Here is a 12,539-nt window from a genome sequence, read left to right as displayed (position 1 = left end):
CCAGAATAGGTTTGAAACGCTTGACTAGGAGTTTTTATATGGCCTTGTAAATTGTGTTGTAACAGCTGATAAGTTTGTACTCAGTGTAGCAGAAGCTCCAATTCTTTTTCACTTTTCAATGACTATTTCTGCATGTGGTACTCTATCTTAAAACTTAAACCCTAGTAATCGTAAAAACAGAAAGGTGAAAGATGAAAGCTTTACAAGCTAAACAATGGCGGAGCAACAAGAGATCGAGGTTCCGTGTCGGCAGACGGAGATAGAAAGGTTGGAAGTGAAGCTAAAAAGCAGAAGGTGAGAGAGAAAGAAAAATCTAGTCGGATCGGGTTAAACTGGTTCCTAAGGAGTTTGTTACTTCTGTGGCAATGTTTGATTACTTAACCAAGTTTATGCACTTTTGACCAACAGATCTCGATGTCAATAAGGTATATCTTGTCTTCGTGTTACTCTTATTTCTTGTTTGTTTTGTAATCGTAAAGTTTTAATTTTCAATAAGATTTGTTTGATTGAGTATATTGGATTATGCGATTTGCTTAAGTAGAATATTTATCAAGTGAATATGATCAAAGTTGTGCTTTATAGTCAAGCTGAGACAGCTTGGGAAGTGGCTTGTGTTTGGTTCTTTGGACGTTCTGACGTAACTTTTGTTTTGTTTTGGTTCGTGGAAAGTGGCTTGTGTTTGGTTCTTTGTACATGTACAACATCATGTTTCATAGTGGCTTGTGTTTGGTTCTTTTTGAGATTCTAACGTAACATAACTTGTGCTCATTTAGGAAGGAGATACACTGATTTAAACATAAAGCATCATGTTTCATAGTGGCTTTTTTTTTTGAACAATTTCATAGTGGCTTGTGTTTGGATTTATAAACCTTTTTGGGCCTTAGTGTTGTTGAAATTACAGTGTTGCAGATTCTTTAAAGCTTCTAAACTTAACTTGTTGGACTGAATTACATTAATCGTGTTACTAAATTGTCATTCCCAAAAATTGTTTATTTCTTTTTTACATAAGTTTTTATGTAATATTTTTTTACAAATTTAAATAATAAAAAACAATAAATAATAACAGGAAATATCTATAAATATAAAATATATAGATTTCTTTTATATAAAACATATTTTCTTTTCCTTATAATTTTTTGAAAGAAACATAAAAATAAATATCTATAATAGTATAAAAATATTATTTGAGAAGTTAGTTTTTTATGTGTTACACGCACGTTAGTTCTTACAAAAATTAATTACAAAATTAACTTTAAAGATTTAATTGTTTACCAAATTATCATTACTCAAAATTTTCTTTTTTTACTTAATAAGTTTTTATTTCCTTTTTTAAGAAAAACAATTACATAAATAATAAAATAAAATATCTACAAATATGAAATATAGATTTTTTAAAATAAAACGTATTTTTTTCCTTATAATATTTCGAAAGAAACATAAAAGGAAATATCTATAACATTATAAAATATATTGATTTATATATAAATCTATAATTTAAAATATCACAAACAAAATATTTTAGATATTTTAATATTCAAAACAAAATGTAACTCTTACTATAGATATTATATTTATAAAATGATTAGAAAATGAAATAAAATAAAAATGTTTTTAAATACATAAACCTATGATCTAATATCATATTTTCAAAGCAATATTTATATCTTATGATAAAGTTAAAAACAAAATATGTAATTCAAAATGTGAGAATGAATTAATAAGAAAACTGTATTTGTACGATAAAAGTTTTTTGATCATTTAATAGTATTTAAAAAAAATTGCATAACAACTAACTTAAAATAAATAAACATTATAAACTATCATATCATTAATTGAAAACACAGACCATCTCCAATGTATTTTGCTATTTTTACCTCTAAAATAGAGTTGAGATATGCTCCAATGTATTTCTTTAAAATAGCAATCTCTAAATGTAGAGTAAAAAATAGAGGAATGCTATTTCTTCCTCTATAAATAGAAGAAAAAATAGAGATCTCTATTATAGAAGAAGAAATAGAGGTGGGTTGGAACAATTTCACCTCTAAATGCTATTATAGAGGTGAAAATAGCAATGGGTTGGAGATGATCTTAGGCCATCTCCAACTCAACTCCAAAATACTATTTTATTGTAATTTTAACACAAAAATCTTCTCCAACCCAATACTAAAAATCACACTAACATTATAATTTCACACTAAATTTGTGTGATATTATTTATCCCATTAAAAAAATATTCATTTATTTTATTACGAGTTACTGTTCATCATCATCTTCTTCCCATTACGTTTTATTGTATCAGAGCAAGGGCTCAACACGAGGCTGTTAGAGGAAAAGGGAGTCGGTGTTGAGATCCCATGAGATGAGAAAGAAGGATCGTTTGATTCTGACTCGGTGGCTCACTCGGTTCGATTGGCCATGATTGATGATGCATGCGAGTCAATTAGGGAAAAAGCAAAGCTCATGAAGGGTTTGTTTGGGAACACGGATGAGAATTCTCGCAACGTCGATAAGCTTGTCAGTTATATGACAAGTGAAAACTAAAGAAGCATGTGCTATTAAGGCTGTATATTTTATTTTACTGAGTTCGCATGTTTTTTTTTTTTGAGTTCGTATGTTATATAATAAGAATTAGAACTTCTTCTTTCTTGGCCATGTTTAGAAATTTCTAGTATTGTCAAATTAGATATCAAAAAAATCTGGTTTATTATGCTCAATCACTAAGAGTATCTATATAAAAGGAGGATAGTATTGATCGAACTTATGGTCCTACAGAGTATGAGATAAACACAACTTTGACTTTATCCTATAAGATATTAGATATCATCTAAGTTTTTTAGAACCTTCCCCCTCAGCACTCCTATTCAAGTTGGAGTTTGGAAAGTTGTAAAACTCAATATGGATGCTAAATCTTCGAACTTGACACCACCAAGAGCTTTTATGAGAGTGTCTTCTATTTGGGAGTTTATTACAATATAAAATGTTTCAGTGATCAGAAAAAATGTTTCAATGATCTTGTCACAAACAACATTACATACAGAGTGAGCAAGTAGACTTAACATACTTCATATGTTTATGGAAACTAGATTTGCAGCAATATGAATGGCTGTCTTACTGTCACAGAAAATCGTGATGGGTCATGTTTGATACCCAACCCTTCAAGAAGACGATGTAGCCATTTAATCTCACGAAGTGCACACTGGCCATTGTCTATATCCGACTTCAGCAGAAGAGTGAGAGAGAACCCATCTTGTTTTTTTTTTGCTTTACATGAAATGGGAGAACCACCAAGCATCACAACATAAGCACTCAAGAAACGTCTAGTAAGAAAGCATGCACTCCAGTGTGAATCACAATATACTGTGAGAGATAAGTCTGAATTGGAAGAGAGCAAAATGCCTTGGCCAGGTGAACCTTTTAAGTCTCAAACCACGCGGTTTTCTGCATCCAAATGGGAGTCTTTCGAAACCTGCATAACTTGAGTGAGAATGTGTATAGCATACCTCAACTCTGGCCAAGTGGTTGAGATATATCAACTATCCAACGAGGCAATGGTACTGCTTTGGATCTGCAAGAAAGGTTATATATGTTTGATGGATTTCCTCAAACGGACAAATTTTCTTACGAACTTCAGTAGGTGTGCGGTTGATGAAATAGAATGTCATCATTACAACATCACTCCAAAGTCTCTTAAAAACATTTGCATGGAACATCATTGATCTACCCACCTCAATGAGATGTTTATTCTTCCTCTAAACCACTCTAGTTTGTTGAGTTGTATATGGATTTGACTGGTTAGTAACATAAGATTAAAAGTTCATCAATGTCTTAAGCACATGATCCTTAGAAGGCAACAATGGTGTTTATTAGACTAGATTTTGAACAAGCAGTTAGTCAGTTAAGTAACTATATGTTGATCCTGGTAGAAGTCATTGAGATTCCATCAAATGGATACTCAGATACTTAAGAAGTCATTGAGATGCCATCAAGTGGATACTCAGATACTTAAGAAGTCCAAGTGACTAAGGACTTGTGTGTGCAGGTTTAAAGTGTGATTAAGTTGTTGAGCTCATGGATTTAGATTGTGGTAGAGATCTAGACAACTGAGACTCAATTACATGATACGTTATTCCCCTTGCAGAAGACCTTTTGGTTGGAAACCGAGACAACAATTTGTTGTTGCAATGTCAACCACGGAAAATGAATGTTTGAAATTCATGCCAAGCATAGAAAATCCACTGTTAATACAATTTTATCTTTAAATAAATATATGTTTTTCGTTTTTTTTTCATCTCTTTTGCAACATGTAATTCTTCATTCATGTTACCTAAGCTAATTAGTCATTTTCCACTTTTAATAATTGTCTTTGAATTTAATATCTGAAATCCAGATTTGATTTTGACGGATATGAGAGTTTATTATCTGGATCCGGAAACTTTTGATATCCTAAACTTTTTTTTGTTAACTTTTGATATTTTAAGTTTGGAACGAATCCGGAGTGGATCTTGGATCAGATCCTGACTAATAAATCCCAGCTCTAATATTAATAAATCTATACTATTATTTGCGAGGTGATTTTTCGGAGCTCTCACGTTAAAAGTTAGAATGGTTAATCTAAATGAATTTTGACAAAGAGAAGTACAAGCGAGTAGATCATTCGACGTTAGAGGGACAAAGTGGCTTTGTTCTTATTGTTCAGCGGTCACTCGTCTATAAGGCTAGTGCTACCCTTAAAAGATTTTGACGGAACTTAACTGCATACCCTCTTGTTTGGAACCTTGTGACGAAGAACCAGGTCTAGAGTAGCGTGTTGAATCGAGTTCTTTGAACAAGCTCTCCACATGTTTCAAAAATACCAGAGAACAGGTGATGCAAACAGGAAACCTCTTCATGTGATTCTTCTTTTTAATGAGAACAGCACGGAACTAGACTAGGAACCTCTTCCTGAGATTCTTCCTATACTCCCTTTGTTCGAAGACCACTTTTTCCAAACCTATGCCCCTTAGCCAATCAAGCCTGGCTTTCCTTTTGCTTAGTGCATCGGTCTTTCTTCGTTTATATCATTAATGAATAAAATCCGTAAATTAGCCACAAAATAAAAATGAATTTAAAATATTTTATTAGATAAGTGATTAAAATTAATAATAATCATTCGAATTATCCAAAACCGAAAAGTATATTTTTAAATAAAATATAATTCTTATGTATATTGTGTTGTTATCTGAAAAGTATATTTTAATAAAAAGGTTAAAAATTAAAAAAAACCAGAAAATACATATGTACTATTAATTATTCAAAATGATTAGTTGAAAAGACAATATTGTGTGATTTCTAAGATTTATTTATTAAAAATGAATATAATGTACAAAACAAATTCAAAAATTATAATACGTAAGAATTTTTAAATATAAACATAAATAATAATTTATCGTTATAGTCTTTACATTAATAATGCTTGTATTAAAAAGTGATTATAAAATGTGTATGTTTACATGTGTAGGCAAAACACTTATTATTAAAAATATTAGTTGAATCAAATTTTAATTTGAGACCAATTTTTTTATTAATCTATCAGTCGTAAGATTATATTATACCAAACGAGGAAGCAAATCTACAGCCAGAAAATCACCTTCATTCTCTAAAAAGCATATGTTTATTGTTTCGTCGGTCGAGAAAAGAGAGATGCTGTGAGTTCTCTACAAACCTCTGATCCACACAAGACAAGTTTTTGGTAAATACACAAAACTACATAATGCATAGATATATACTTCTATGTTACATAGAGAGAGGAGTCATGAAGTGGATTCAGCTTCCTCGGAGCTACTAGCAGAGACTTGTCTAGCAGTAGCAGTGGGGGCCTCTTCTTCTTCTTCTTCGCAGAATACACTCTCTTCACTTGTATCCGATGACGACGCACCTTCCTCGTCTTCTTCGCTCACTTGTTCATTTCGCTTCTTTAGTAACGCTTTTATGCCCTTGCCTTGAAGAGAGAGCCTTCTTCGTTTTCTTGCTTTCCTTTTCCCTTTAGGAAACTCTTCTCCTTGAGAGTGATGCAGCTGCTTCTTTCCTCCCTTGCTGCTTTCGTTCTCATCTGACTCCTCGTCCTCTGCTGCATCAAGCTTCCGTTTCTTTTTCCCTGAGTTAGTCTGAAACAACAAACACAAAAGAAGATTATTACATGCTGAAGACGACAGCAAAAAGAGTGTGAGCTTAAGCCAAATACCTTGGGGCCACGATCAACCAGACGAGCCCATTCATGCCTATTCCTCAGGCAATCAAGAACAGCCTGTGAATGGCTTGAATATGCATATCGCTCTCCATTGTGTTTTCTCAAGTGAGGCCAGTGCTGCAAGAAAAGAAACAACAACACATTAGAACAGCGACCAGAACTGATAATAGATAATGTCTGAGATCAGAAGGCAGTAGTATACCGGCAAGACAGCGTTACAGAGCTCCTCATATGTCATCCTCTTGCCTTTACTCATAATCTCATTGATTAAGCCAGGCAAAGTTTGATGAACAGGAGTACCATTATTCCTGGGGGAACTGTGTGGAGAAGGCTTATTATGCTCGTTGGATGAAGACGCTCCGCTGCTTGAGCTTGTAGTCGAGTTTGGCTGGACAAGTACCCTCCGGGAAGAGTAGGATGTTTTTCGGTTTTCCTTTTCTTCCCCTCCTCTGCTTCCACTGTCTTGATGTGTTGTTCTCCAATCAGGAGGGCGACGCGATTTGGTACTCCTTGTACTACATCTATCATCGTCACGAGATTTTCGTAACCCTTCTTTGGACGCGTCCTTGTTTTTCCTTCTGGAAAACTAGAGAAACAGATGCATAGTCAGCTAACATGCTCGAGCCTAGAGAGATCATCGACTTGAAAAGATAATCATACCGCTGTGTGATCCTTGCTACCGGAACTACAGGTGCGCTTAAAACTAGTAGCGGTGGGAGACAGGGGTAAGCTACCGGGCTGTCTCATGCGTGGGACACGAGGAACTCGTGGAGAACTGTTGAGTTGATGGTGCAGTCTTAACGCAAGCTGGTCATTAATGAAACAAATGTCAAAACCGAGGGAAGATGAAAGATAGAAAAAAAAAGCGAATGGATAACAACATCTCTCACGTACCTCTTCATCGGTTATAGACTGCATAGGGTCATTTTTCTGGAAGGTCCCTGAGAGCGAATGTTTACCAGAAGCCTCAGAAGAGCCACCATTAAGCCGAGCTGCTGGAGATGCCTTTAGAGAAGCGGAAGAGTCTCTTGTCTTGGAAACTGAAGAATGAGAAGCGCGGCTCTGCTGCATCGATTTAGTATGTTCTTTCAGAGATTTCTCATCATCCCCATCTCTCTCTCGGATCGCATCACTGGAAACACAGTCCTCATCATTAGTATTAGCGTTTTCATCACCGTCACTTGGTTGTTGCTTGGAGGGAGGTATAGAGTTCCTGGAAGTAGAGGAGGGCTTAGGTGACTTTTCCGTGGCTGAACTAGACGATGATTTCCCAATGCTGACTACCATCTTAGGCCTGCTATATACTGAAAACGTGTGCGGAACAGGTCTGCATGGCTTTGATGGCTCTTCAAGTGCACCAGATCCGGGCTTTGTTTCCAGACTATTTTTCTCTGCTTCCGAAACCAACACCTCTCGTTTTAAGTCAGTAGTTCTTTCTGATATCATATCAACAGGGTGCGGTTTCTGCTCATCAGGAGGAGGAAGTGAACTGCTCTGTGTCGTTTTGTTATACTCCAGAGTCTGCTGCCCTACAGCTCCACCAGCACCAGTCTCCCCAATTTCTTTTTGGACTTGGTTCTTCCTTGAACTGATTTTACCACTGACAGCATCACAATTTTTCTCTTCAGCTTCTCGTGTAGAAGGCTTCTGGGAACTTTCAGGCGAATCAACTGCATTATCTCCTGGAGTATCATCTATTGTACCTTGCCTCTGCGAAAATAAGCAAATAGTATTTGTTATCAGTTGCTTCCCCATTGTTATCTTTAATCTTCAATAAGATATTAAATTCGGCCTTGCTTAATTCAAACAGTTGTTACAGTCTACAAGACATCAACGCACTTACAGGAGAGCATGTATATATATAAGAGATCAAATTGCTTTGAATTAAACCACCTAGATAATAATCAACTGAAAACTTCAGCATTTGTTGCTATAATCAAAGACAATTCAAAGGTAAGTCTCATATATGCAAGTCTAACACGTACCTCCTCTGCCTTATCAGCTTCATTGTGTGTAACATCTTTTCTTGCTGGGACGGAAGGATCTTCAGTAGCCGAGCTCTTAAGCACAATTCGGAAATGATGGCCAGCTTTCTCTTCCTGTTTTCCAGCACCATTAGCATGAACGTCAGAAAGATTCTGTTCTTTGGAGCATTCAACACCAATTTCTGTATTACCAGATTCACCCTCGCCAAGCCCACCATCAATAGATTCTTCAACCGCAGCTTTCTTTGACTTATCATTCTTTGCGATCCCACAGTCTCTACTTAAACCTTCTGTTTCTGATGGTTTAAAACCACTTGCTGGTCGAACTGCTGAAAGAAAGACGATATTTCTTTATTTAAGAACAATGAATAATGGCTAACTAAAGTTTGCTTAAAAAGAGAAGTGGTTGTTTCACTGACCTTTCTTATCATCATCCTCTTCTTTGTCAGCAACTTCGACCTTCTTCTTCATCCGCTCTTTAGAAGCTCCAAACAGTTCTTTTCTTCGCTTACTCGTTATCAAGGGACGAAGCAACCTCTTATCCTTGTCCACAGCACTCTGAGAATGTTTCATCTCAGCTTCCCCAGAGTCCAGGTCTTTTGTGGTTCCTTTATCATCAACACTCCTCATTGCAACCAAAGCACTCGCAGGAGCAGCGATCAAACTCTCCTTCGACATAGAAAACAACACCCCAGCGCCGTTTTCTTCCTGACACTCATCCTCATCCCAGCATGGAAACTCTCTATACTTGAAGTTAAACTTCTTAGGCACATAACCAGTACACTTCCACAGCTCCCGTGAGAAAACCGACGACAAACCTCCAAAGAAGGCCGGATCACCACCCGGGATCCCTTGCACATGAACCTTCTCTTCCGTCGGGATCTCAGTCCATAACCTAAAAGGACGCTTAACAGGCACATTCCGAGTACACGAGCTCTCCATCCTCAAGGTCTTGGTGGGCAGCTCAACCAACAACTGAGCAACCTCGGTCTCTTCGATATCTTCATCATCAACGTTCTTCTTTCTCTTACACTTGTCGCAAGTGAAAAGCTCCTCTCCTTTGACGTAACGAGAGCAGCGAGTATGAACCCAAACCCCACAATCATCGCAGTTGACCATCTCTTCTCCATCATCGAAATTCACACCGCAGACGCAATCCACAGTCCAAGATCCATCGACCCAATCCTCGTGGTGTGACCTTCCTTTCATCTCGCCGAATCTAAATCTAACAAAACCCTAAAACCCTAACCCTAGATTCGACTATTCTAACAAACCCTAGGAGCGAATCAAACAAGACAATTTCTCGAGGAAGAGAGAGCCGTATCACCTGATAGACTCGAGATTCCGACGGATACTCAAACTCCGGTTCCAGGCATCGAATTGCGGCAGTAAGCAGCGAAGCTCGTACATAGATTGTCGGAAGCGGAACTGAACAAGAAAGTTATCATTCAAGTTGTTCGTTTGAAGTCCGGAGCTGGCAATTAACAAATTTAATTAATTTACTGTCTCAAGTCCGACTAACTCTTCTGGGCTTTTGATGCAATTTGGGCCGGGCTTGGACTCACTTATTAAGTTTTTTTTTTTGTTAACCAATACTATATTATTCTCTGTTGAATTAAATATCTGTCATTGAATCATTTTTTTTTGTTTGTGGCAAATACATAAAAGTAAAACAAGCTTAGTCTTGGAAGAATTTTCTTAAACTATAAAACAAAGCTTGTGTCAAAATGCATATGAAATTGTATAGGCAGCATATTAACTCAATACGTTGTAACTTCTTTTTTATTTGACATCAACACAGTGTAGAATTGTTACAATGAATTGAGAAACTCATAAAATGATATGCATGGAAAACTTTTACAATAAACTGAGAACCGGTAATTAAATATAAACAAGAATATGACCCGCGTTAAAACACGGATTATGTTTTTTTTGTTTTTTTTTTAATCTACAATATAAAATTATTGCAATAACAGATTACATGTTGGTTATTTGGGACTTGTGTTTTGCTAATTGTCAATTTAAAACTTGCTTAGCATATCCATCAAATAACCAACATAGTATGCTTTGTTCACTGCTTAACATTAAACATTACCCTTTTAGCATCTACTTATTTTTTGATGATGCATGAATTTTTCGGTCCCTGCAAATGACACTACGAAGATTTAGAAGATGCAATTGTATAAAACTATAAGTTTACTCATATATCTTATAAGCATAGATTCAGATAAAATTAAATGTTTCATATGCCAAAAATTATGTTTGTTGATTATTCACCTGTAGTGTATTGCATCCATCTATAAATAGTTTTCATTTGAATTCACCATTCTGCTTTATCTCTAAAAATTAACAACTTTAAAAAACACTGAAAGTGAGACCTTTAAAATCATTTTTGGTTTGTTTTAGGATTGCAGAAATATAGTTCATTAGTAATTATATATTTATATTTTTTAAATTTAGTTTATTATTATTTTGATCCTTCAAAAAAATATTGACGTAGACCATAAAATATCTTGGGAAATATGTTGTAAATAGGATCACTTTATCAAATTGTGCATTGATTATCTAATTGTGAAAAAAAAAATATCAGTTACAGATTTAGTTTAGAAAAAAAAATTTTGGATTTGTTTAAAAATGTATTTTAAGGAATAATGGCACATTCTCCAAAAATCACTTCAAATATATTCTGTATATATATATATATATATATATCGGTGATAAAATAGATTAATAACAGAATTGTGAAATAATTCCTTTCCAAATATATAAATAATTCTAGTGTGACAGTAATAGTTTAACAATAGTATATGAAATTGCTCTTGTGCTTAAAAAAGCAAGTATCTTCAGTTCAGTTAAAATGCTTTAGTCATTATATGTTAATTTGTAAATGTCATTGATTTAATATATCTTACCACTTGCCAATAATATGATTTATGGTTTATATAAATCAACTATATTAATTGTTTTGAATTTTCATATATATATATATATATATTGATGGGTTAGAAATAAAATGTAGATATATAACAATTAAGGTGAAACATCATTAATTTTTTCGGTAATCAATCATCATTAATTTTTTTGACATCAAACGACTGATCTATTACTCAAGTTTGAGGTGGTCTAGGGAACCAACCGAAATAGAACAACCAATGTAATACAAGTCTCAATGAAATAAACCAATCATCATTAATTTAAGGGATTTTTGCAAATATGACTCAAAACTTAAAGTCAAACACAGAACTAACCCATGTTTTTTTTGAAACTTTGACTTGCCTCTTTCACCCACAAAGTTCTAATTATTTACGAAAATGTCATAACTTTTTTTTTGGAAAATGCATATTTTTCTCTATTATCCTCATCTTCCTCAAGTATTCACAATATTGTCATTGACATCAATACACCAACCACCATGAACAACCAATTTGAAACTCTTAATGCACCTAAATATCGATTTACACTCTTTCATTCTCAATTCTTATGAACTAAAAACAACATCTCTTTCACTTTCTCTCCATATTCATCCAAAAAAACTCAAAATTTTGATTCTATTTTTTTTATGGTTCATAGAGCCATTGAAGCTTACGATTCTTTGGTGGATCACTTTTGTTTGAGATTTTGGGTACTTGGAGAAGACTTATGTATTCATAGAGCCATTGAAGCTTACGATTCTTTGGTGGGTCACTTTTGTTTGAGATTTTGGGTGCTTGGAGAAGACTTATGTGTGATAAACAAGTTATCTCACTGGTTGAAACTATGAAATCAGTTTTTTCCCAGATCTGTCCGTCCAGACAAGTAAGTCGTCTGGCTGTAGACGACTTACATGGAAGTCTTCTGGTCAATGCACATGTTAGTTTTGCAATTGACTTTTAAATGTGCTTTTATAGACGACTTACATGGAAGTCGTCCATCTTTGTTTGTTAAAAAAAATTTGAGACAATTTCCATGTAAGTCGTCTAGAGAAAACATGTTAGTTTTGCATTTGACTGGATTGTGTCAAAAATTTGACTTTTTCTGGACGACTTACACGTCCACTAGAAAATTAAAAAAATAATATTTTATTATACCTAGACGACTTATATGGAAGTCATCTTAGGTTAGTTTTGTAATTGAAAAATAAAATGAAAAAAATTATTTTTTTCTAGACGACTTACACGGAAGTCGTCCGTCCGACGACTTACATTAAATTCGTCCATGATTTTATTCCGAGATTCTGGTCAAACCTTGCTAATCTTCCAAGTTCAATTGTATACGATCGAGATAAGGTCTTTCTCAACTCTTTCTGGAATGAATTATTTTGTTTATCTAAGACAAAGCTCAAGTATAGT

At 34.6% G+C, this 12,539-nt stretch overlaps 1 protein-coding gene across 6 annotated transcripts; it reads right to left on the bottom strand.

Moving 5' to 3' along the window:
- Nucleotides 1-5,609: 5,609 nt before the first annotated feature.
- Nucleotides 5,610-9,699, bottom strand: LOC106418931. 6 transcript variants are annotated; one of them, XM_013859664.3, is made up of 7 exons: nt 8,631-9,699; nt 8,212-8,540; nt 7,121-7,936; nt 6,887-7,033; nt 6,429-6,812; nt 6,221-6,343; nt 5,610-6,143 (listed from the first exon to the last, which is right to left on the bottom strand). In XM_013859664.3, exons 1-7 carry the CDS (start codon nt 9,418-9,420, stop codon nt 5,790-5,792), a joined length of 2,943 nt encoding a protein of 980 aa, XP_013715118.2. In that variant the 5' UTR covers nt 9,421-9,699; the 3' UTR covers nt 5,610-5,789. The 6 variants fall into 6 exon arrangements, 4 of the variants coding, with proteins under 4 accessions (XP_013715118.2, XP_048594514.1, XP_022545580.2 ...); XM_048738557.1 differs by having other exon boundaries at nt 8,212-8,537; nt 8,631-9,685; XM_022689859.2 differs by having other exon boundaries at nt 6,887-7,936.
- Nucleotides 9,700-12,539: the final 2,840 nt, after the last annotated feature.

Source organism: Brassica napus, chromosome A8, assembly GCF_020379485.1.
Source record: "Brassica napus cultivar Da-Ae chromosome A8, Da-Ae, whole genome shotgun sequence".
NCBI classification, from domain to species: Eukaryota; Viridiplantae; Streptophyta; class Magnoliopsida; order Brassicales; family Brassicaceae; genus Brassica; species Brassica napus.
Note: the sequence above shows the minus strand (reverse complement) of the source record. Positions and strands in the feature narration are given on the sequence as shown.